Below are 26,776 nucleotides of genomic sequence, written 5' to 3' on the forward strand. Positions count from 1 at the left end.
TAGAAGAAACAGGGAGAATCCCTGAACTGGTTTCAGCCGCTGCTGGGAATGTCCCTCTAAATCCTTCTCCTGGGGTCAGCGAACCACGAGCAGGGGGCTTCTCACGGCGATCCCAGGGCATCATGATGGCAACAACTCTACTAAGGAAAACTCCCGGGAGCCAGATATCACGAGAGCGTAGCCTCACTTTGGGAGCCAAACTCTGTTAGCGAAAGTGGGCCCAGGTGGCTCTAAAGCCAATAAAGAGGCAAGTTTGGTGGAAAGGAGAGCTTGCTTTATTTTCTATTATTTATTTTGTATTAATATCTAGAACATTGTCTCTCAGCCTCCCTGATTCTCAGCCCTTGCACCACCATTCTTCCTGGGCTACAGCTTGAGAGAAGTCATTCATAGCTATTAATCGGAGGGTCTTCTGTTTCATGCACTAAGGCTGATTCGAGGAGGTGGAAAGTATGATTGCCCTCCCTACTTTCCTGAGTTGTGTAGATAATGAGTGAAAAACTGGCTCTGTGAAGACGCAGGAGGGTCCTGCCGCAAGTCATCATGAGGTTTAGGAGGGCAGACACAGCTGGGGCTGTTTGGAGGTGAGGGGACGATCCTGGAATGTAAGTGAGCTGGGTCAGTAAGCAGCTTCAGGTGGGGATGTTTCTCCCAGACATTTCCCATCTGATCTGACAAGCCTACCACCATGGAGGTGAGACCCTCTTGCAAGCTGGATGCCCTTTGGCTTTCCTTTTTCACATGCTCCCAGCCAGCCTGGGTTTGTAATGAAACTCTGATATGCTGTGATATTGATGTTAGTCCAGAGCGTGAAGGTCTCAGCTTCTCTGGTGACCTGGCCATTCTTCTTTTTGAGAAAAGAATTATAATGCCCCCAGGGTGCCTTCGTTTATTTTTCAATAACTCTATCTGCTCAAGGTCAGGACGGATGTGTCTGATTTCACCATCTTCCCTCCAGATTGCAAATGAAAGTCCGTAAGCATCTTCCATAGTCTATTTTGAAACTAGGGGGATGTGGGAATTCCCTCATTTTATGAAACATAGAGCTTACTGTCTGTTTCCATTCTTTTAACTTACGTTAGTGGATTCCACAGAGATGGTTTATATAAATGTACATTCATTTTACATTTTTTTCTGAATTGTGATGGTAAATTCCTTCATAGATTATAGGCTAAAGATGTTAAATATAAACTATGACTCTTTTCAGTAACCCCACATTTTTCAATATCATTATTTTTTTTTAATATGGTGATGGTAACCAGCAAAAATGTGTCAAGATACAGGAAGGTTTTAACCATCCCAACCCTCACCTCCTTGGGAAACAAAAAATAATTAAAAATCATTAGTTCTTTTTAAAAGTGACTAGAGACATTAATCTTTTGTCTAAACCATTTCAGTCAAATTATCTAGTTTCCTGACCTGGTACGGGCTAGCTGATTTCTGACAAATGACCTTTATTCAAATATTCAGGAAGATGGGACTTCCTTGGGGTCCAGTGGCTAAGACTCTGCCCTTCCAAATGCAGGAGGCCGGGTTCGATCCCTGGTCAGGAAACTAGATCCTACATGCCACAACTAAAGATACTGAATGCTGCAATTAAAAAAAAGAAAGAAAGAAAGAACCTGAGAGCTGCAACTAAAACCAGGTGCAACCAAATAAATATTTTAAAAAAAAAGAAGAAGAAGAAGAAGATCCAGTGGAGAAGTGGGAGCCTTTTCTAAGCACCTGCTGTGGGGCAGAAGCTTAGCTGGTTTGAACTGAAATAATACCAGACTTCTGTGGAGTCACATTTACTTTTTAGGCACCTACTGGTCAACTCAGTTACATTTTTCTCATTAACTTCTGCAACAGACATTTCAGGATACTGCTGCTATCCTTCTTTGACAAAGAAGAAAGAAAGAAAGAGGTTTAGAAGAGCTGAGTATCTTGTAGCCATTAGGAAAAGAGGCAACACACCTCAGCACCCCCAACAGCCACCGTTTACTAAGCTGCCTGCAGAAATTCAGGTTGATGGGGCTCCCACAACTCCTTACAGACAATGCTTATATGAAACCTGATGCTCTGGTTTATGGGGCTAAAGGGACCATTGAAAGTTCTGGTTTAAAATGGTCTGCTTCCTTGCAGAGCTGGTAATCACCATGTACCTGGTGTGTGTCTATTAACTCTACCGTCCAGAGGGAATCTTTTAAGTGTTTATTTTCTGTACTGCGATATGCTGAACTCTATTAACCTTGAATGAATTTTGATAACACCGTCAGGGGGCAGCAGAATGATTCTGCCTGAAATTACACAGTGAGAGGGAGATTACCCATGACATATTAAAAGCAAAACATACTTTTAAATGACCATGACTGTTATTATCCTATCAATTGGGTTCACCCTCTGGAGCCTGGCTCTTAAAAGCATTTATGCCATTACTGGCAGAGGTACTCAGTGACTGATTCACTGCTTCACCTCCTGTTCACTCTGCAGCCCATGACAGCGACTCCTGCCCCACCCCCCAACCCCCACCCCCCCACCCCCGCCCCGCAGTGGAACTGCTTTTGTCGGGGCCCCCCTTGACCTCCATGTTCCCAGATCCGGTGGACCCTCCTCTACCCTCATGGCAGACACAGCCAGTCATTCCCTCTCTGAAACATCTTCCTTTGGTGTCTTTCTCAGTCTCTTTGTCTGGCTTCACCTTGTCAATGTTTCAGCCTGAATTTAAACATTTGGGGTATCCCTGGCTTGTTTCTAGGCCCTCTTGTTTTCTGCTTGATGCCCTGTCTCCCGTAGGGTGGCTCATCCATTCCCGTATTTATGGAGATGTGTGTGAAGATGATTCCCAAACTTACACAGCTGGCCCAGATCCATCCTCTGAGATGCACAAATACCTATTAGTTTTCCACGTGGCAAATCCCCTTAAATGCCTCACAGTTTTCACTAAAACATGCTTCCATCATCGTCATCTCCCCTTGATCCATAAGTGGCTTCACTTGCTGCAAAAGCTGGAAAGCTGAGACTGGTTCTTGGTTCATCCTTTCCCTCCACCTCTGTATCGGATCCTTCAGCAGGTGTGCCATGCCTCTGCCCAACCCTCTCTGTCTCCTATCCTGGCCCAGACCTCACCCATCTACCTAGATGACTGCACTGCCCTCCAGGCTTCCTCGCATAGCTGTCGAAAAGTCCACCTTAGGATAACAGCAGCTGCTCTTACAATGAAGAGTGGATCCTGCTCTGTTCCTGCTCACCACCCTCATTAACCTCCCACTGCACGCAGGATAAAATCCAGACACTCTTCCAGGGGCTGTGTCTTATCTTCCCTCCCCTTTCTCCAACATTAAGCTCTTTCCTCTGCTGTTTTTTTCTCTTGGATTAGCCCCTTCTCAACTAAAATGTCACCTCCCCAGAGAGGACGTCTGTCAGCACCCAGTCTAAAGTAGGTTGCCATGTTGTCCTCAGTCCTGCCTATTCTGTTATTGAATATCTTACAACTTATAATTGTTTTATATTTTCTTTAGTTTTTAATCATTTGAATCCCTACTTTAATACATGTTTCATGAAAGGGAGCAACCTATGTCTTTTTATCCCTAGTGCCTAGAACAGTACTATGGGCTTCCCTGGTGGCTGCGCCATTAAGAATCTGCTTGCAATGCAGGAGTCACAGGAGATGCAGGTCCAATCCCTGGGTCGGGAAGATCCCCTGGGATAAAGGCACGGCAACCCACTCCAGGATTCTCACCTGGAGAATCCTATGGACAGAGGAGCCTGGCAGGCTCGAGTCCACAGGGTCACAAAGAGTCGGAAACAGCTGAAGTGACTTGGCCTGCACACATGTCAGGATAGTATTATAGCTACTCAGTGAGTGTGAATTGAGTGGATAGTTGGCAATCCAGATAATAGTGCCTGTAACATGGAGATTTGTGGCTATGGGCAGAATTACTGTCTTTCTGATAGCAAACAAGTGGCGCATATGCCCTCACTTCTCCCTGCTATGCCCACGGTAGATGCTGCTAAGTTATGACACTCTAGCCCCACTGAGCCTGCATGCAGTCTCAGCATGTGGTGAGAGTCAGAAATGGCATGGCAGTGGATCCAGAAACTGTGAAATGTTGACAGCTTTTCATATATCCGTCCCAGAGTGATGTATTAAGAAGAGGCTAGGTACTTCCCTGGCAGTCCTGTGGTTAAGACTCCACGTTTTCACTGCAGGGGATGCGGGTTTGATTCCTAGTTGGGGAACTAAGATCTCAGATGCTAAAAAGTAAAACAAACAAAAAAACCCGAAACCACAGTTAAGATACTACTTCACACGCACACTCAGCGCTCAAGCAACAAACACACATTGAGCCTTCCTGCCCAGATACTGTCACCACGCCTTCTTCACACAGAAGCAAGTGTGAGCAAATGTTACGTGCACTGAGACTACTGCTGATCCAAATGAATAAGCACTATTTGCTTATTGCCGCTTTTCTCATTTGAAATATCCGGCAACTCCATGAAGTAGGAATTACTGTTGCTGCTCAGAAGGTAGAGGCTCAGAAACGTTGGAAGGGTCTTTGGTAGTAACTGAGCTCAGCTCTGCACCCTCGCCTGTGACGAAACCCATCACTGTTTCCAGCGTGGTTGACCATTTGGGAGCCTGCTCCCTCCCAGGACATTTCGGTGCAGATACCTGGTCTTGTGATTCTTGGTTGATCCTGCAGTCAGTCACTGTAGGTTATCCCATACAATTCTCTTTAATTCTTTAATGTATCCCATACAATTCTCTGCCAGGAGGTCCTATAGGGTAGTAGAATCTGAGAAGGGAGAGGTGATCCAGAAGAAGGGCATCCTATTTCCTCCTCCAAGTCTGTGATTAAAAATCCTCGATTTGCTTAGGGACAAACTTTGGAGGAGTTGGTAAATTTTATTATTAGACTCTCAGTGATTTTCTTAAAATGCCATTGGTGTTTTGTATATCAGGAATCAAAACTCATAAAGCTCGAGTGATCTTGTGAGTTGAGTTCACAGAGTTTTTCCCTTTTTTTTTGATCCCCAAAGACTTTCTTTCCTGGATGTTTTATCACATTTAATTTAGTGTCTTTGAAATGTCAATAGAAGAAAGTCAGTTGCTGAGGCTGTTCCTATATTGTTTACAGTGTTGATAACTTAGCTCATCTTCTGTTTTAAATCTGAGGGACCGGATAACAATATCATCATGCCTTAAGGAAAAACCTTCCGTCCTGTTTCCCTGTAAATATTGTATTCAGCCAACTATGCATGCTAAGTCATTTCAGTCGTGTCCGACTCTTTTATGAGCCCATGGACTGTAGCCCACCAGGCTCCTCTGTCCTTGGGATTTTCCAGGCAAGACTATTGGACTGGGTTGCCATGCCCTCCTCCAGGGGATCTTTCCAACTCAGGGCTTGAACCGAGGTCTCCTGCATCTCCTGCATTGGCAGGAGAATGCTTTACCGCTGAGCCACCTGGGAAGCCCCCATTCAGCCAAGTATACTTATATAATATTTTACCCTGTAGAATCATCAGCAGGCCTTATATAGTCTCTCTCCCCTTCCAGTGCTCAAGCTACAAATGGGTATTGGACATTGCAATGCAGAGTAGTAAGCCTGTGCATGTACTGGCAGCTTGTAAGCCAGCCCAGGGCACCTGAAAGCTAAAGCTGTAAATACTCTTTGAAGTTTCATGGAAAGATGTTTACGGTGTTTTGTTGTCAAGTGAAAAATTAGATTATAAAACCATACGTAGATTTCCAATTCTAGTAGCAGCCTGCGATGAGCTAGCGCAGCCCTTCGTTGTACTAAAAACACCTGAAAATCCTAATATAAAAAAGGGAAAATACTTGCAAATCATATATCTGATAAGGGACTTGTATCCAGGATATATAAAGAACTCTTATAACACAGCAATGAAAAAGACAAATATTCTAATTTTAAAATGGGTGAAAGATTTGAATGGACTTTTCTCCAAAGAATATATGCAAGTGGCCAGTAAGTACATGAAAAGATGCTTAATATTATTCCTCATTGGGGAAATACAAATCAGAAGCACAGATACCACTTCAAACCTCCTGGGATGGCTGTCATAAAAAAGGCAGACAGTAACAAGTGTTGATGAGGATGCAGAAAAATCAGAACCCTCATGGGTTGCCAGTAGGATGTAAGGAGGAGTAGCCAAATGACCAAACTGTCTGGTGGTTCCTTGAAAGTTTAATCATTTAACATTACCATTTGACCCAGTAATTGTACTCCTGGGGTTGAAAATATATGTCCACACAAAAACTTGCCCATGAATGTTGATAGCAGCATTATTCAAAATAGGCAAAAAGTAGAAACAACCCCAATGTTTATTAGTCGATGAACAGATAAGTAAAATATGGTACATCTGTAAACAGAATATTCCTTGACAGTAAAAAAGGAATGAAATTCTGATACACACTATAACATGGATGAACTTTGAACACATATGGTATGATTCCATTTATATGAAATAGCCAGAATAGGCAAATTTGTAGAAATAGAAAGTAGATAAGTGGTTGGTAGAGGGTGGGAGAAGTAATAAGCAAGACATAAAATTTAGAAGCCATAGAAGAAAAGACTGCCAGATTTAACTACAGAAAAAGTAAACGCTTCTAAATGATGAGACACACCATATGAAAAGTTGAAAAAACAACTGCAAAATGAAGGAAAATATTTGCTACATACACCATATTTCAGGAGGCGCTAGTAATAGAGAACCTGCCTGCCAATGCAGATATAAGAGACACGGGTTTGATCCCTGGGTCAGGAATATCCCCTGGACGAGGAAATGGCAATCCACTCCAGTATTCTTGCCTGGAGAATCCCATAGACAGAGGAGCTTGAAGGGCTATAGTCTGTGGGGTTGCAAGAGTCAGACATGACTGAAGCAACTTAGCATGATGTACTTACATCATAGATTCATCTGGGATGAACTGTGTGATCACAAAATGGGTATGGAAAAATATAATTATGTTCTGTTCCTGCCTGTGGTGTCCATCTTTGAACAGAAAAAAAAAACAAATTCAAAACCTTTCAAGTCAGAATAACTTGGTTACTTCCGGTCAGGTTTATCCTGGGTATCTCAGTGTGTTTGGGGGATTCCTTATCTTTCAGGGTTCTCCTTTGCTTCTCAGAGTATAGAGAAAACAGTGTGTGCAGCTTTGCATTGCTGCACGCACTGACCAGTTGTGTGCCCAGAGTACCCATGAGCTCTTTGGAAAAAGGGAGTTAACGTTTATCGAGCTCTCGAGTCACCAGTGTTTAGGATTAGCCCATCACCCAGAGAATCTTTATTGACTTACATTGATTTGAAAGCTTTTAAAATCCTCGGTGCTTGTTTTCCAGGGATATTGAGGGCCAGGATTGCATTTATCATATTCCCAGCAGGGCTGTTGTGAGGATTAATGTTTTAACATAAATGATCTTCTGCTCCTTTAAAAAGGCATTAATTAAGCTAAAGGGTTCTTTTTTAATGTGCTTAGTTTTATAATAACTTATATTTCAATCTGGTGTCTGAAATATAAGTAGTAAGGTTTTGTGCTTTCTTATAGAAAATATGACACGTAGAAGAACACACAATTAACCCACCATTAGGGTTCCTCTCTGGATAGTATGTCAAGCCATTGGACTTCCTGAGTTGTACAGTTTTACAGGAAGATCCTACGTGGTTGCTTGGCAGACAGGGGGCCAGGGTGGGGTGCTTTGGGGAGGGAGCCCCTGAGCTGATTGCTGTCTTTCTTCTCCTCATTCCCCCTCCCCGGCCCCTGCCCCCAGCGAGATGAAGCAGAGGCTGGATGAGGAAGGCAGCAAGTGCAGCATCCTCTCCAGGCACCAGAAGTTCCTGGAGCACTGCTGTATACGCTGTTGCTCGCCCTTCACCTTCCTCGTCAACACCAAGCGCCGGTGTGGGGACTGCAAGTTCAACGTCTGCAAGAGTTGCTGCTCCTACCAGAAGCACGAGAAGGTGTGGGTCTGCTGTGTCTGCCAGCAGGCGAGGTGAGTGGCCGAGTGCACCCTCAGGGTCTCAGCTCACGGTGGCACCGTCTTCCTTCAGCCAAGCGGGGCCACCAGTGGTTGAGTGGTCGGCATTTTTTTTTTTTTAAGGAAAGGGAGGGTTACTGAGGAGTTTTCTACATTTGGTGTGTCTGATGCAGATAGAACACACCCAAACTTCTTTAATCAGAGCATGAAGGAAGATGATGTTAGGGAGAAGTTGGGAACTGTGCTGGGTTAATCTTGTGATGATGTCTTGTGGGGATATCTCCAGAAGTCTTGGGATGAATATTGTCCCAAATCAAAAAAGATGGAAAAGTTGAGCTCATTTCCTATTTTTCCATATTATTTAAGTCTATCACTGGAACCAGTCCAGGAAAGAAGTCCAAGATCCATGGGGCAGGTTTTGCTTCTTGAAATTTTTCTAAGGCTCAATTTGATAGAGAAGTCAGAGTGCCTCAGGTGTATATGGCCTGTGGGCTGACAGTCTTTTACATTTTGAAGGTTTCCCTAGAAAAGTTTATTTATGTATCAGCCATTCCAGTACTCTTGCCTGGAAAATCCCATGGACAGAGGAGCCTGGTGGGCTGCAGTCCATGGGGTCACTAAGAGTCGGACATGACTGAGCGACTTCACTTTCACTTTTCACTTTCATGCATTGGAGAAGGAAATGGTAACCCACTCCAGTGTTCTTGCCTGGAGAATCCCAGGGACAGGGGAGCCTGGTGAGCTGATGTCTATGGGTTGCACAGAGTCGGACACAATTGAAGTGACTTAACAGTAACAGTAGTAGTTAACAAGCTGTATAACCCCTCAGCCTGATACAGGATGCACTGCCAAATTCATCACGGGAAACACTTAGGAATATTTTGACTTGAATCAAATGTGAAAAATTTCGGGTAAATGACAGTTTTTAAAATCTGCCCAGTTTCTTGAAACAAAAGCAGTTATTTTACAATGGACTGTTTAGACTTTAAATGCCTGGCAAAAGCCAGCGTCTTGCCGGGAGATGGTGTCTGGGGTCACTTTGTGCTCCATCTGCTTTGACCATCAGCTTCTCTGCCTCTCATGCAATCTGAAATTCATGTCTTGGTTTAGAAATGATTTACTTAGGGTATTACTGGGATATTCTTTCAGCATATTCATAATCAAGCAATTGGATTTTAAAACACTGTATATGTCAAATTACGTGATTAACACCTGTATTTATATTGTGTGAAATCCCAATAAAACAGTGGATAGCAGCTCTGTGAAGCTGTGGCGATGACCACTTTTTAGACCCACAGTTTACTCTCCATTGCCCTTGACATACTTTTTCTTTCCTGTGTAAATTAAGCCCATTTGGGGTGCACTGGTTTGATTTCTAGCTATTTATCCAGTAGCTACCATAGGCATATGGTTCTTGAGATACTACGGAACCATGAATAATTATAATAGTAAAAAGTCCTGCGCTCAGAAAATTAAAGCACGAGGAGTGGAGAGTAGACCTTTGTGTGGTGCTATTAACCAACTGCATGAGAAGCGAGCCACTCCAGCGTCCTTGCCTGGAGAATCCCAGGGACGGGGGAGCCTGGTGGGCTGCCGTCTCTGGGGTCACATAGAGTCAGACACGATTGAAGTGACTTAGCAGCAGTACCAGCAGCAGCATGAGAAGCGAATGGCTGTATCAAGCACCCCAGGCCTGTCCATGGTGTGGTTCTACAGGTGTGACTCGAATTAAAATGTACGTTAGTTTAAAATGTTTAGCTTTGGGAGATTAATAACAATGAATGATGGATTACTTATTTTAGAAGTTATATAGCTAATAGTGTCAGGCGAGTGTATGCTCCTCGGTTCTGTCTCATCACAACAAAGATTTCGAGTGGCGGACGTTAAAGCCCTCGGCGTGTCACAGCTCTCGGGTCTTGAACGGACCATGTTATGGCTCTTAGACAAATCAGTGTTGCAGCTCCATGTTACAGCTCTATTTTATTTAGATAAAAACAGGAAAATCCATCCTCATCCTCGAGGCGTGAGGGCATGTCAATCCAAAGACGCGAAGAGAGGAGAGCCCCAGCGTGCGGGGGTGGGAGTGGGGGGGACAGGGAGAGGGGGAGAGAGCCCTCTGACTCCTCTTTTTATATGTCCCCCTCCCCGCCCCCGGGCCTGCCCTATGTAAACTGGGTTAGCCAGGAATGTTGTCTGTCTTTTCCATATTCTAACTACCTAACAATAGGATACTATGGAATCATTCTCTTTGTCATTTTCTAATTACGTATAAATCTCCCTTCCTGACTATTTACTGCAGAGATGCAGTCAAACGTTATAAATAAGGACATATAGTGGTTGCATTTAACATCCTCTGCAGGGCCTAGAAGCACAGGACTGCCGTTATCATTTGGTGTCGAATTGATTCAGGAATCTCTTTCCTACTTTCCTTGGAAACAAGCTGGCCTCTTAGTTCTTTGCTTCGTTATAAAAAACGCTCCCTCTGATTTTTGTTGTTTTGTGCTATTACCTTTAATGCAGACCAACTGGGGAGATTGTTTTCAGGGAATGAGAGAGAAAAATTACCGTTGGAACTGAAATCAAAACATATGTCCTTATTACCCGTGTGGCATTGGCTTTGGTTTTTCTGAGACAGTTTAAGCCTTCATTTCTTTTCCCCTTCTGTCAAATACCCTTTACTTCTATCTGATCACTTAATGTTTGATGTTCACACAATCCACATGATTCATAAATTAGCATGCTGCCCTTTTAGTATAAACTCCACAGTATGTTTTAGAGATATCCCAGTGGGTTTGCAATATCCCTACAGGAGATAAGATATTAAAAAATTACCACTATGAGATGAGGACATTCGCAGGTTAACAATTATATGGAGAAATGTTGAACCTCACTAGAAAGCAAGGGAATAGACATTTACACTTCAAGTAGCTTTTTTTCTTATTAAATTAATGTTTGTTTTTCTGCATTCTCCTCAGTGTTGACAAGGGTAGATTGAAACAGGCACTCTCATCCATCGCTGCTGAAGTCAAAATGGGCATAACCTTTTACCAACATATATCAATAGCCATTAGCATGTTCAAGTCCTTTTACCCTGTAATTTCTAAAACCTTTACCTAAAGAGGCAATGGAATATTTTTAATACAAAACATTTTTCAGTGAAAAATGAGACATCCTGGATTACTAATAATCTACATGTCCAACAATAGAACAGAAGAAGTAAATTAGGACACATTCTACTTGACAGAACATGAGGAGACATTTAAAATCATGTGTGTTAGCATGGGTAAATTCTTATATTAAAAATTATATATGCGGCGGTTTCTTAGTGAAAGAAGTATTTCCTTTTTTTGAATGGAGAGCATTTATCCTGTATGTACACTTTGTGGAGTATTTGCGACATAGGAACCTGAGTGCAATGGAATAATTATCTGTGTTGGCAGCACTGTGTGCCAATGTTATGTAGTTCATTTTGAATAAGGAGCTCTTGCAATGTCATTACACGCTATGTTGCAGCAAGTCAAAGAAAGTGACTGTGTACTTGGAAAATCCCATCTTAGCCAGGGCTGTTCAGTGGAAAAGTTTTACAATTGACACAGCTCTTGACTAGACTGAAAAAATTAAAGGAAAAAAAAATTGAGGAGTGTTGGTGATTAAGTTCCATTTATGTACTGTGAGAGACAAGTCTACCCTTTGAGATTTCAGAATAAATCTCATCTTGAGGAAACGCAAAAGGCACATGGAGTGGTATTATGCAAAATAACTGGCCTGAAGTCTTCAAAATGTTGATGTCATGAAAGAAAAAAGAAACTGAGGAAATGTTTAAAGACTAACAAGAAATGAAAACCAAGTGGCATGCCTAACCCTTGATCAACTTCTGAGATGAGGAACGTGGCTGTGGAGGACACTGGGACAGTTGACACCGTTTGGATGATGGTGGAATAGTATTGAGTTCATTTTAAACTTCCTGAAATTGATCACTTTACCTGGTTATGTAAGACAGCGTCTCCTTGTTCCTGGAAATGTACACAGACACATAGAGTATTTTGCATTTATTTCTTCCATAAACGCTTACTGGGTTCAGCCCACACAGGAGGCCTGTGCTGAAGCAATCAGCTCTTTACCATCCGTCACTGATTTTCTGGAGCACTGTTTGTTCACCTGTCCACTTTCGATGTTTGTCGTACAACTTTTTGGTACAAGTTCTTGGTATGCCTTTTGTTTGTAACGTCCCTTTTTTCTTTTCTTCCTGAAGCCTCCTTGCGTAAGTTGCAGGACAGTTATTATGGGGAAGAGGCCAGCCTGAAATTTTGATCTTTTGGCATTTTTTTTTTCTTTGTTTTTGACTGCAGCTTGCAGGATCTCAAGTTTCTTGACCAGGGATTAAACCCGGGCCATGATAGGGTAATGAACGTACTGAATCTTAGCCAGAAATTTTTATCTTTCTGAAATTTCTCTGATAAGCAAGCAGAGGCACTGGTTCTTTCCATCAGCAAGCGCCCAGGCCTGTGTTACTGGCCAAGGTTAAAGAGTCACACAGATCTCAGTACTACTTGAGCAGCTGTGAGTGGACAGTGCTCTGCTGGAGGCCATGAGGTCCTCCGAGGGGGACTGTGGTTAGAGCAACAGCAGGACGGGTATCCCAAAGGAAGTGTTGCCTGAGCTGGGTTTTCATGGGGTAGGAGTTTGGCAGGGGAGGACAAGGAAGCAAAGGCAGGCTGGACAAAGGAAAGGGTGAGCAGTGGGCAGACGGGAAAGCTTGGGCAAGGTAAGGCTGAATCTAGGCTGCAGGCAGTAGAGAGTGGATTTCCAGAAAAGAACGTTAATTAGATGCCAGCACTCTCCCCTGTATGGTCCTGCGAGGTGAATAGCACCTCCTGTTAAAGTTGTAGATGCTGAGCTTACCAAGGCATCTTACTGTTCCAATAGGGGTGGGAGCAGGATCCAGAACCAAATCTTTGACTCCAGGGTATGCATTCTTTACAGGACTATGTCCCCCCAACCATGAGGGAAGAAGGAACCTTGCTCTTTTTATTTTTAAAGCACAGATATGCATACAGTACATACGCAAGCCCCGGAAGAGCCTGCACGCTCCTTCAGTCGTGTGTGACTCTTTACAACCCCATGGACCCATCCTCTGTTCACGGGATTTTTCAGACAAGAATACTGGAGCGGGTCGCCATTTCCTCTTTCAGGGGATCTTCCCTACCCAGGGATCTATCTTCCCCACCTACTCCTGCATCTCCTGCATTGGCAGATGGATTCTTTAGCACTGAGCTACCTGGAAAGCCCAGGATAAGACTAGTGGTTAAACATTGGAAGTTCCCTCAGAACAGTCCACAGAAAGTCAGTTTAAGAAATGAAAAGAAGGGTCTGACAGTGCAGCATAAGAGAGGGACAGACAGTGAAGAACATCTGTTTCACTTGGTAGAGACCTGACAAAATGTAAGCTCTTCGAAAGATCCTGGAAAATTAAGCCCTAAAACTTGGACAAAGCAGTATTCAGTATGAAGACAGTTAAGTTTAGCAGGAACCAATATAGCAGATGATGCTGTATTCATTTCTGAAGACTACAAACAGCTCTTAAAATCAAGACCAAAAGGGACTGCTGCTAAATTTCTTGAGTTCTCATTTGAGAGCAGGAACAAGTGGCCTAAGGAAGGCAAACTAATTCAGCATCGCCTGATGGGAGGGCCAACGCATTTACCATATAAATGGGCTGCTTCGCCCTGGAAGGTATAAGCTGTACTGTCAGAAGGATTCTTAGGAATCCCGCCTGAGGTGTGAATTGCTCTCGAAATCACTGTAAAAGCATCAGAGAATATTATGGTCTCTGTAATTCAATGGCAGCCCTGTCAGGGGAGTATTTAGGAATTCACTGGTAAGGAAAGAACTGGAGAGGCTTATAGTTTACACCCCTAGAAGTAGGATGTGAGACAATTAAAAAAAGAGGATTTCTTTTTTTTTTCCCTAAAGAATTGTTCTGGGGGCAGCATCCCCCAGTTCCCCAATTAAGTAGCTTCCAAAGCCTCATCAGAATTAAACCCCATAAAGACATCTGCATTTTCTGGGACTGTGTCCTTCAGGTGATTTGCTTAACCTCTAAACTGAGATTCTTCAAGAGACATCTAGGAATGAATGGCCTTGTACACTGAGGAACTGTAACGAATTCTAAATAAACTGAATACCTTTAAGAAATCTTTGTCAGCTGTGCCTTTTAGTTACAATCTTAAAGCGCTAACAGTTTTGCATTGCTTCTAATCAATTTAGCTCTTATGTCTTAACTTTTGGGAAAAGACTATACCATTCAGTAGGTAGCCTATGTCACGGTCATTAGGTCATTATCAAATGGAAGTAATTTGTTTCTCACCTTTTAAAAATGCCCTGTGTATTAAATTGTGTCCTGTATGTTTAAAAATTGCCTTCAGCACAAAACAAAATTTGTTGTATATTCTCATATAAATACAGTGTGTGTATAGTAGGTTTATTTATTTAGAATTTATGTCCCCATCAATTTACAATTCTGTTAGCTTGCCAGAAAGAAAAAAGGAAGGCTTCATTTAAGCAGGGATTTGAAAGAAGGATGGAATTTGGCAGAGAGGAAGGGTAAAGCACTGAAGGGTCGTGAAACAGTATGTCTTTGGGGACAGCAGAACGGGTATGGCTGAGGCAGGAAGGGCATTATTTTGGTCAAGTAGGGTAGTCGGTGGTTGATGCTGGGAATCTGAATGTGTAAAGCAACAGAGTGTGAAATGATAAAAAGTGTGCGGAGGTATGAGGGTGTACGTGTCTCCTGAAGAGGTAAAACTGATCCCCTCTCACCTCACTTCCAAGGTTTCAGCGGGAAGGAATTGTCAGGCGAGTGGATGCTCCTCGGTTCTTTGTCTCGTCACAATGAAGATTTGGAGTGACGGACATTAAAGCCCTCGGCATGTCACAGCTCTGGGGTCTTGGACAGACCGTGTTATAGCTCTCAGGTCTCGAACGGACCGTGTTATAGCTCGTAGACAAATCAGTGTTACAGCTCTATTTTATGGGGGGAGGGCAGAGAGAGCGAGCCCTTTGGCTCCTCCTCTTTTTATATGTTTTTTTCTTCTCCCGGGCCTGCCCTATGCAAATTGGGCTTAGTCAGGAGTGCTGTTCTCCCTGAAGTCCCCACTCAGGTCCTCGGACCTTCCTTTGACCTTCCTCTGTTCTCTTTTCGTGGGCTTTTCCCTTCCTTGTCTTTTAGCCACCGCCATTTTGGACTCCTTTTCCCTATTCTACCTACCGAACAGAATCAAAAACTGCTTGGAGAGAACTTTACAAATTTGCTCAGAGAAGTCAGTAAGATTCTTCCTTCCTGAATCACCTATGGCTTAAAATAAGGGAAGCATAATTTCTATAGCGAAAGCAAACAAACAAAATAGAACAGAATGGCAACTTCCTGCCACGTGATAGAACTGGGGCAAGGGGTGTCTCCGTTGACTTTGGGAGAGTATGTCCAGAAAACACGTGCACAAAGATACAGCAGCTTTCTTTGTAATGCCTCCAAACTAGAAACCACCCCAAAGTCTATCAGCAGAGAATGAATATAAAAATTGTGATGTAGTCATATAATAAAATACTACACAGCAATGAAGAAGAGGAGCCTATTGATACCTGCAGCACCATGGGTGAACACCATGTGATGTTGAGCCAAGGAAGACAGATACAGGTGGCACACACTGGATGATCCCATTCATGGAGAGTTCTGAAATGGCCAGACTGACCTATGATGGTGATGGCCCCTGGGGGCTGAATGGGAGCCATCCGGAGTGATTATTAATCACCCAGCAAGCCATCTGGAGTGATTATTAATACAATGCTCTTGACTAAGTGGTCTTATGCATGTACACACATGTAAACATTCTCTGTGACACTTAAGATCAGTATACTTTACTGCAGGTAAGCCATGCTGCCTAAAATAATTTTTAAAATTTATTGGCACATTTACACTGGCTCTGGCACTTAACAGCTGTGTGGCTATCAGCCAGGTGCTATTAGCATCTTTGAGCATCATTTTCCTCATCTGAAAAATGGGAATTTATGACACTGGGCAGGTTGCTAAAGGATTAGAGAGAAGAAGATTTGTGCCCACCATGGTGCCTGTCCCATGGTTAGGAAACTTTAAATTGTTTTCCCTATAACCATCTGCGGCCCACAGCCCCTAGCTCTAATGGCTCCGGCTCTGGTGGTTCAGCGGGGAAGACATGCTGAGCCCCGGCGGGTGTGCCAGAGAACGGCGCCTCCTGTGACGAGGCCATCACTTCTCACCACACTCATAAAAGTATTCCAGCTACACTCTTTATTGCAGGAGAGGATTTTTGTAAGCATGAGTGGAGAAAATTAGAAGCTGCTGGATAAGGCTTGTGGGTAGTACTCAAGGGAAATAAAAACCAAATAAATTCACTGGCTGATTTTGAGGAGAAAAGGTCGTTCTCTGAGAATATTGCCAGACGATGTCCTTGAAGCCCCGAAAAATAAACACACGACTTGGAAACCCAAATACATTCAGATCCACACCAGGACACATAAAAATCAAACTTTTCAAAACTAAAGAAAAAATTTAAGATCTTGAAAGCAGCCAGACATAATATATTTTTTATAAGGGAAGATCGATTCAGGTGACAACAGATTTCTCAATGGAAACCATGGAGGTCAGAAATTTTTAAAATAAAAATTAAAAAGGTCCAATCAAACTAGGGTGTCCACCACAACTCAGAAGGGATGAATGTGTTTCCCCAGTTACCTGAACTGGGCTTCCCAGGTGGTGCTAGTGGTAAAGAGCCTGCCTGCCAATGTATGAGGCTTAAGAGACACAGGTTCCATCATCCTTGGGTCGGGAAGATCCCCTGAGGTCACAGCAACCCACTCTAGTATTCTTGCCTGGAGAGTCCCATGGACAGAGGAGCCTGGAGGGCTATAGTGCATGGGGCTGCAAACAGTTGGACATCTTAGTGCACACACACAGTCACCTGAACTGCCCTTAACTTAGCGACCACCTTTACGCAGAGTTAACCACTTGCTTTTCACTGAGTGGAGGCCACCTTTCGAGGGATGAGAACTACGTGGCCGGGGGGATTTCATGCCCTGGGCAGGCCCTCCCCAGCCCCGGAGGGGATATAGCTCAACCCACAGTATGGTCCCACTCACCAGGCCCTGAGACAGGAAAAGAAGCTGCAGGGCCCGCCTAGAGGGTTATCAGGGCAGGGCCTGCTGCTCTGTGGGCCAGGGGCTGGGAGATGGCAGTGGAAATTGAATCCCCTGGCCACCCAGAAGCCTGTCCCCTGCCTTACGCTCAGGATCTCTGGTGTTATGGAAAGAATGCCAGCCCTAGGGCTTCCCTGTTGGTCTTCCCAGTGGCTAAGACTCCTCGCTCCCAATGCAGGGGCCTGGGTTCGATCCCTGGTCAGGGAACTCAACCCTACATGCCACAACGAAGAGTCTGAATGTCACAACACAACTAAAGATCTCACATGCCACCAGGGGGGCTCACGTGCCACAACTAAGACCCGACACAGCCAAACAAATAAATAAAATATATGTTTTTAAATGCCATCGTGCACGCCTGACTGAAACTCTGGCTTGGCCCCTTCTTAGCTCTCCATTCCCTGGTCTGCTATCCATCAAATCAAGCTTTTGCGGGTGTAGGGAAGTGCTGGGAGTAATAGACAAGGCAGCCCTATGCCCCCTGCAGTGGACCCCCAGTGAATGTTCCCAAGGCCAGGTTCAGAGAAGCGATGTGGACAGCTGTGGCCCCTGGGAGCCTCAATCCAAAAGGAAGAATGTAGCAGGGTGGGCTCTGAGGCTGGTTGACATTCAGAGGCCCCCCTACGGTGGGGACCAGGGAGCCAGCCCCAGTCCCCCAGCCAGGGATGAAACTGGGGGCTATTAGGGAAATCATAAGGGGCCTCAGAGCTTAATCAACAAGATCTCTTCATATCATTGCCACGTGGGTGAAAATAGAACCACAGTGACTAGGGCTGGACACGCACAGAGATGTGACCGTGGGGAGAGGGGCCACGGGAAGGTAGCAGGGCGAGTGACCCAGCATGGCTGTGATCGGGGCGGGGGACGTGGACAAGTTGGCTTGGGATCTGATGTTGGCTCCACCTGCCCATGGACAAGGCTCCAAAGCCTCGCTTTCCTCCTGGGTCAGATGAGTGTAACATAGTGCCAGCCTCACAGCCCCGTGGACAGGACTCACTGAGAGGCATCTGCCAGCAGCCAGCCCAGAGTAAGTCCCAGTAGATGTTAGCTCTGATTACAGTGGTTATTGCTGCCATCACTGGGGAACAGGCCAGGCAAGTAGATCATAGAACTGAGAGTACATAGGTTTCAAGAAGGGAGGGTGTAGGGACTTCCCTGGTGCTCCGGTGGCTAAGAATCCGTGTCTCCAATGTAGGGGGCCAAGGTTCAATCCCTGGTCAGGGAACTAGATCCCACATGCTGCAACTAAGACCTGATGCAGCCAAATAAATAAATACTCTTTTTTTTTTAAAGGGAGGGTGTCATGACACACTAGATTTTGGTTCTGTTGTGGAGAGTGTTTGTCCAGCATGAATGTGTCAGGTTAAAAGGATGAGGCAAGAGCACTGGCTAGGGGTCAGTAGTATCCTGGTAAGTTTTTGACAGGTGGCTCTCCAGGGATAAAAAGAAAAAGAGCTTGATTTGTAGCACTTGTCAATTTCCATAGTGTAAATATCCCCACCATATGTGTCGTTGAGCTACCAACAGATTATCGCTGAATACTTAGTGAGGGAGAGGTGCCCACAGTCAGCTGCCCCCAGCTGGAACAAGCCTGCCCAGCATAGCACTGGCTGGAGTGTAGAAGGCTGTCTCCAAGAACAACAGGAAGAGGCCCCTGCCCTGTAGGAGCTCAGAGTCTAACACAGAAGACAGGAAGGTCCCAACCATAACCGTACAGAGTTGGGACTGGGGCTGAGAGAGCACCCAGAGGCAGTGCGTGGCCCTGAGGTGTGAGCCGGGGGACCAGAGAGCATCCTGTGGCTCATCCTGTGGCTGAGAGCATCTCGATGCCTGAACCCAAACTAGAGTCTAGGTCATCAAGAAGGATGCAGCCAGGCTTATTAAATTTAAGAAGCATTTTTTGCTTGTTTTAACCTCTCAGCCACCCATGAGGTATGTGGAGCCAATATTCCAATTTCATAGCTGAAGAAACTAATGTTTACAGAAGTTGTTACGACATCGTCCTTTTTCTTTGGAAGCTCAGTGAAAGCCATCTTTGAGCTTAGTAGCTTTCTGTGCAGGTTCTTAAGACTCGGAGATGCTCCTGGGCCTGAGACTGGGTGTATTCACATAGCAGGAAAATTTTGGTCTTCGTTATCCTAGTACATGCGTGCTTAGTTGCTCAGTTGTGTCCGACTCTTTGCGACCTCATGGACTGCAGCCCTCTAGGTTCCTCTGCCCTGGAGATTCTCTGGCAAGAATACTAGAGTGGGTAACCATTCCCTTCTCCAGGGGATCTTCCTGACCCAGGGATCAAACCCAGGTCCTCTGCATTGCAGGCCAATTCTTTATCATCTGAACCACCAGGGAAGCCGTTTGATATACTAGGAGTATGCCAAAATACTAGATGTGGTTATTAGACTTGTTTGTGACTAAAAAAAAAAAAAAAAAATCAACTCTAACAAGAGCTAAAGACAAACAAACTAAAAGGAGTTGTGAGACAGAATTTTTATGAGAGTCTCAGGAATGTATGTAATCATAAAGCTTTTATACCTTAGTTCCAAAGGAAATGCTTCTCTCTTTGTTGGATGTTTCTGGGCTTATTGTATTATAGAGGCCTTGGCAGCATTTATGCAGACTTGCACTTGCTTTGCTAAAAACCACTTTCTCTCAATTTCTATTTTCCTCTCTAAAATTACATTCAGGATCTTCAGTCCAAGGAGTGTGTGAGAGCCTGTGAATCTGTTTCCACGGGACAAGGTCAAGGAAAGTCACTTCCGATACCGTATGCACCTCTGATGATAATATTAAAGTGCTCTCTCCACGCTTTTATTTTTGACCTTGGGACAATCTTTCTCTCTCTCTCTCGGCTTTATTAATAACTACCTCGTATGGTGTTACTGGATGCTGAAAAACGTGCCCTGAATGTTGTTGCATTCAAAACTTCATCAAGAAAAATCAATATACTCAGCTTTATTTCTAATCAGACTGTTTTCTTGCTTGGCAAGCTTTGAAACCTTGTGCAAAATCCCTGACCTTTTCTGGGCCCCTCCTGAGAGGTTGACAGGGATTCAGGACCTCTGCAACACTTCCTCAGAGTGCCCAGGGGTGGGCCAGTGAGGAGCTGACCAGATGCTCAGTGCTGAAATTTGCTAGTATAGTGAAGGACGGTGATTCAGGCAGCGTCTTGAGCCTGGACTCAGAGAGCAGTATAACTCCCCAAGATGGTTGGGGGAAAGAGGAATCTGCCTTTGCATATGACAAGTCCATACCTGGGTGGGGCATGAGGCTGAAGGTGGTGGAGCGAGCCCATTCTTCTTACAGACCAGCCAGACTTGTCCTGTCACCATATCTGCTGAAGAGGGGTTTCTAGTCTCCAAGAGCAAGCCATCTATAAGTATTACAGTGTAGGCTTTCAAGTTTAGGAGATGAAAATCTAACTCAGCTGACCAGCTTCATTCATTTTTAACTCATCATCTACCAAACCTGCCAGCGTACACACTTCTCTGCCCAGAGCCATTTCAGAAATGAAAGGCCACAGGGTGACATCTATGTGGCACCTACGCCATCCACTGCTTTGTGGCAGCGTCCCACCTCCCTTATGCAGGCTTCCTGTCTGATGTCTGTGGAGGACATGCAGTGTTGAGTTGTATTCTAGCATGGCGGGTCTCTGGAGGTTTACATAGGTGCCATGTCAATGCTCAGACACTCAGGTGGAGAAGAGACAAGCCTTCTGGAAGCACTAAAGAGGGCTCCTCTTTTTCCTTTCAGTCATGGCTTCCCAGGTGTGAAGCTCAGGTAAGCCGGTGGGCTCCCAGGTAAGCTAGTGCGTGTGGCACCTGCCCTGTGGAGTTGGGTGGATCTTCACTGGAGCTGATCCAGTCGAAGGTCCCCTCTGTGTTCACCTCCCCTTTGCAGCTCTGGAGCCTTCATCCAGGTCTTGGTGAGGCCCTCCAGCCAGGTCTCCAAGGGCTCTCCCCAACTGGGCCAATGAAGGGGACAGCCACCAACAAGAGGCCAGGTTAGAGTAGGGTCTGTCTATTAAGGTGAGACCCCGGAGTTCAGGCTTCCCAGTCCAGATGCTTCATTGTGGTAAAATCTTTCCTTCCGGTGCAAGCACTTTTTTTTTTTTGTTTTTGACTGTGCTGGGTCTTCATCAAGCACGTGGGTTTTCTCTAGTTGTGGTGTATGCGGTTCTCACTGTGGTACATGGGCTTCTCTGCTTACAATGTACAGGCTTAGTTACCCTGCAGCATGTGGGATCTTAGTTCCCCCACCAGGGATCGAACTCATGTCTCCTGTGTTGGAAAGCAGATTCTTAATCACTGGACCACCACGGAAGCCCCCCCCAACCCATTTTAGAGGGAAAGCATATAGTATTTCTCTGCAACTGTGGTTTTCATAGCCATGTGACAATTCAAGGACAGCCCAGGCCTCCCCATGTTTGATTTAAGTCACTAGGAGTGTATTTTCGCAGACAGTCGCTAAGTGTGTTCTTAGTGAGCATGTATTTTCTCTGAAATAATAGACAGGGATGGTTTAATGAGTATTAGCATCATGGCGCGGGGCATTTCGGTTGTCACTTCTAATTCTCACATCCAATAACACGCTTGATCTACAAATTAGACTGCAGGATTCTGAGCGGCACCGAGGGCTGAGTAGAGGAGAGGGAGTTCAGACAAGATGAAGGCTCTGCTTGATTGCTTCTCCTCTTCCCAGAAGCTCCCAGAAGGAAGATTGCATGCTGACATTGCCCAGGGAACGCTGTACCTTCCAGTCTCACCCTGGTAACAGGCCAAGGATTGAATTTGCCTGGAAAGAGATGGCGTTGCACAGAGACACAGTCAAATGCATTTGCAAAGCTATCAGTGGCTCATCTGAGACTCTGTAGGCCTTGACGTGGACTCTGTTCTTGCCGTGTCTCTTGTGCCCTGTTCACGCTGCCTCCCCCACCTGCTACTCTCTGCTGTTCTCAGGACGCGGCACGGCCACGGACGGCCGCACAGAGGGGCCGGGGCACCAGGTCTCCTTTCCTTGAAGTTTTGAAACTACCGCTAACGCTTCTGCTGTTGCAGTTGTTGTCTTTATTGATTTATTTACGTATTGTTATTGAACCCCTGATAACCGATTTACAATACTGTGTTAATTTCAGGTGTACCACAAAGTGATTCGGTCATACATATACGTATGCAGTGTTCAGATTCTCTTCCATTATACATTATTACAAGATGCTGAATAAAGTTCCCTGTGCTATACAGTAGGTCCTTGTTGTTTATCTATTTTATAGATAGTAACGTGTATCTTTTTACCACATGAGCCACCAGGGAAGCTCCTATATATATATATATACACACATGTATTTGTTGTTGCTTAGTCACTCAGTCATGTTCAACTTTTTTGCGACCCAATGGACTGTAGCCCACCGGGCTCCTCCGTCCAAAGGATTGTCCAGGCAAGAAAACTGGAGTGGGTAGCCATTTCCTTCTCCAGGGGATCTTCCAGACCCAGGGATCGAACAGTGTCTCCTGCGTTGGCAGGCAGATTCTTTATCACTGAGCCACCAGGGAAGCCCACATACACAGGTATGTGTGTGTGTATTCAAAGTAAAAAATCACACACACACACACATATACAATGTTTCGGGGCTTCCTAGGTGGTGCAGTGGACTTGCCAGTGCAGAAGATACAGGAGACGTGGGTTCAGTCCCGGAGTCAGGGAGACCCCTTGGAACAGGAAATGGCAGCCCACTCCAGTATTGTTGCCTGGAGAATCCCATGGACAGAGGAGCCTGGCGAGCTACAGTCCATGGGGTCACAAAGGGTTGGACGCGGCTGAGCAAGCATGCATGGTGTTATCTTTTAATCTCCAAATCCTAAATCATCTCTCCCCCACCTCCCCTTTGGTAACCAGAAGTTTGTTTTCTAAGTCTGTTTCTGTTTTACAAATAAGTTCATAGTATCATTTCTTAGATTCCACATGCGAGTGATATCATATGATGCTTGTCTTTCTCCGTCTGACTCACCCCTCTTAGATGATCACCTCTAGGTCCCTCCATGTTGCTGCAAATGCTCATGGCCACTAACTGTTGATTCAGAGACCCTGAATGGGGCCTTTGCTGCCCAGCCATGTTCAGCACTCCCAAAGCCTCCAAAAGTGTCCTCCCCACCTAGAGGCTTTGCACCCCTCCTGGGCTCTCCTTTGTCTCCCCCTTGATCACAGCCAGCTTCCAGGAAAGACTGTGAAAGGAGTTCACCACGTGCCATCTGGGGTGGGCATAGCTCCTGACCCCTCTCCCAGGGGAGTTTTATTTACATAGGTAAGTCCTTATGGCAGCTCAGACGTTCTACCCTGGGATGCTTCCAGCAGTGCCTGCGGCAGTCCTGGATCTGTCTTGTCACATGTGGCTCAGGCTGGTCACCCAGAACCCCAAGAAGGACTGGAGAAGAGAAGTGAAAGTCATGACCCACTTCCTGAGCAGGAGGCATGTTGTCTGCCTTAAATTCACAAATCCCCAGAAGCCTCCAAGGCAAGCCTTAGCCTCAGTTTCCAGGGTAGGAGGGACTTCCCTTGTGGCTAAGACTCCACGCTCCCAACACAGGGGGCTCAGGTTCAGTCCTTGGTCAGGGAAATAGATCTTACGTGCTAACTAAGAGTGTATATGCTGCAACTAAAGATCTCTCATGCCAAAATGAAGATAGAAGGTCCCAGGTGCTGCAGCTGACACTTGGCATAGCCAAGTAAATAATGAAAATAAAGATCCTTTTTTAAAGAAGTCTACACAGGGTAGGAGATGGGCTGAGAGACCTGCTCAAAGTCATGTGATTGACAAGGCACTGAGCCTGGATTGGGAACCCAGCTTATTTTATTTTGAAGCCCAGCATCTTTCCACTGTCCCACTCTGCTTACCTGGGAGCAGAGGACACCACCTCCAGCTCCCAGAGGCAAGTCTGGGCATCCAAGGATGCGCCGGCAGGAAGCTTAGTCTGCTTAACGGGCTTCGTGTCCCAGGAGGTCCGGGCCCCTTGATGCATCAGCTTTGTAGTTAGTGATGACTCCCCAGCATGGAATGGAGTCCTGAGCCTGGGCCCTCTGGCCCTCCCGGGGGACAGTGGAAGCAAGTCTGCAGTTCCTCGCTGGCAGCTCCTGCCCAGGCTGGGGATAACACTGCTGTTGCTCCCTCCCTTGCTGTCACAACACTGATTTAATGCAGGCGAGATGCCCTGAGCTTAGCACAGGTTGCTTCTCTCCTAATCTGTCTTCTCAGCTTGGCCGTAACAGCATTGCGTGCGTGTGAGCTCAGTCACTTCAGTTGTGCCCTATGGACTGCAGCCCGCCAGGCTCCTCTGTCCATGGGATTCTCCAGGCAAGAATACTGGAGTGGGTTGCTGTGCTCTCTCCCATCCCTTCTTGACCCAGGAATCGAACCCACGCCTCTTACGTCTCTTGCATTGGCAGGAGGGTTCTTTACCACTAGCGCCACCTGGGAAGCCCAACGACATTGCAGGTGAACGCAAAACCAGTGCAGTAATTTGCTTTGAACTCCTAATTATCCAGAAGCAACCCATCCATGTTTTCTTTTGTTCTTAAGATAAAGACAAAACCAAGCATCCCACAGAGGCCCACAGGGTTGGTGCCACCTGCCCTCCCACCTCCCACCTCCTTCCCTCCCTCTTTCTTCGTAATGGGGGTCTCGCTCCACCTGGAATGCTGCCCTCCTATTCTGCTTCCAGACCTCCCCTCACAGTCCACAGATGGTCGTCAAGAAGCGTTTGTGTTTGTTGATATTCCTGTCCCATCCATGCCCTTCCCTGTCCTGCTCACGCGTTCTAGGCTCTATTGTTTGTTTGTTTTGACTATGCTGGGTCTTCACTGCTGCCTGAACACTTTTGTCTCGAGCTGTAGTAAGCGGGGGCTACTCTTCATTACGGCGCGTGGGCCTCTCATTGCGGTGGCTTCTCTTGTTGCGGGGCACGGGCTCTAGGCTCACAGGCTCAGCAGTTGGTGGCTGCCAGGCTTCGTTGCTCTGCTGCATGTGAGATCTTCCTGGACTAGGGACTGAACTCATGTTCTCTGCATTGGCAGGTGGGTTCTTCACTACTGGACCACCAGGGAAATCTGTAGGCTCTTGTTTGGATGCTTTCCCCACTGGAATATAAGCTCCCTCTCTGTTTGGCACACCATATTGTCCACAGTTTCTGGCACATAATAGGTGCTCAACAAATACGTCTTGCGTGGCTGATTGGCAGGAGTTCTAATTCTTAGGCATGTTCTAATTCTTACAACGAAACTAGGAGATAAGACTCCCCCTTTTGCAGGTGAATAAATGGAGACTTGGAGAGGTGGTATTGGAACTAGGTCTCAGTCCTTCCATCTCTAAAGCTGGTGTTTTTTACCCAGTGACAACCCCATGTCCCGGCTCCTCTGTCCCCCACTGGCCTGCCCATCTCGGCTCTGTATTAAGGCTGTCAGCGCCTCTCCTTGGAGGCACGTGGATATGTGTCGCTGGGGTGCTGGCTTGTCCAGACGTCTGCCTTCCCAAGTGACTGAGTGCCCCTAGGGACAGGAGCCTCGTGCTGCGTCACTTCCTCCCCCAGCACCGGTCACTGTACCTGCCCAGTACATTGTGGATTCTCAGTAGGGGGCTGGGAATCCCATTCCCTTCTGTGTCAGCCATGGGTCACAACCCAACCCAACTCGGCTTCAAGAAAAGGGAATGCATCTGCTATGTAATCAGAGATGTTCAAGGGTAATGTGGCTTCAGGCGCTGCTGGATCCAGAGTCTAAACTGTGCCTTCGGGACTGTCTCTTTCCTTTCCGTCGCTTTCTGCTGGTGGGCTGCAGATTCGCATTTGTCACAATCGCAAGGTGACACCCGGAACTCTAACCCTCTCGTCTCTCAGTCACACATCCTTAGAAATCACCCATCTTGCAAGTGTTGAACAAAGTCCTAGGCATGGCTCGCACTGGCCTGAGGTGTGTTCACCTGTCCCTCCCCGATCTAATCACTGTGGCTGAGGCAGGGGAAGACACCTGATTCAAGCCAGACCCACTCCTGGGGCCAAGGTCAACTCCATGAAAAGGAGTGGGGAGAGGCAGCTCCCCAAATATTTTTGGTACTGTTTTATCAGGAAGAGGATGAATGGATGCCAGACTCTGAAAGGGAGATTTCCACTACGGGCTCTTTTCATGATTTCCCAAACTGACCTCGCACCTCCTCCAAACTGGAGTAGTCCTCACAGGGATAGAGCCTGACTCCTCCTTCCTCACATCCCTTCTGGGATGACGTCACCAGGCCTGGAGCTGTAAACAGAGCTTGGCATCCTCATTCTCTGTGCAGAGAGGGTGAGCTAGCTTCTAGCTGCTGCCTACACAGGCTGTGCTGCTCTGAGGCACCCCAGCACCCAGTGGGGATTGTTTTCCCCAGCACAGAGCCAGACTTTCAGGTACCCAGATCCAGAAATCAGGCCCTGATGAGAGGAGCCGGACCCTGGGGGACCTCCTGATCCTCTGCCCTCAGACTGAGAGAATCCAGCCTTGCTCTGGAGTCAGCTGGAGAAGAGAATTCCCCAAAGACTCCGATAGAGTTTCTC

General features: G+C 45.9%; 1 protein-coding gene across 1 annotated transcript in view; it reads left to right on the plus strand.

Moving 5' to 3' along the window:
• Positions 1 to 26,776, plus strand: part of MYRIP (myosin VIIA and Rab interacting protein) — a 217,994-nt gene that overhangs the window by 94,444 nt on the left and 96,774 nt on the right. Inside the window, exon 3 of the mRNA XM_069560700.1 lies at positions 7,773 to 7,994. Coding sequence (XP_069416801.1) covers positions 7,773 to 7,994 — 222 coding nt within the window. The remainder of the gene's footprint in view (positions 1 to 7,772; positions 7,995 to 26,776) is intronic.

The sequence above is a fragment of the Ovis canadensis genome, chromosome 19 (assembly GCF_042477335.2).
Source record: "Ovis canadensis isolate MfBH-ARS-UI-01 breed Bighorn chromosome 19, ARS-UI_OviCan_v2, whole genome shotgun sequence".
Lineage (NCBI taxonomy): Eukaryota > Metazoa > Chordata > Mammalia > Artiodactyla > Bovidae > Ovis > Ovis canadensis.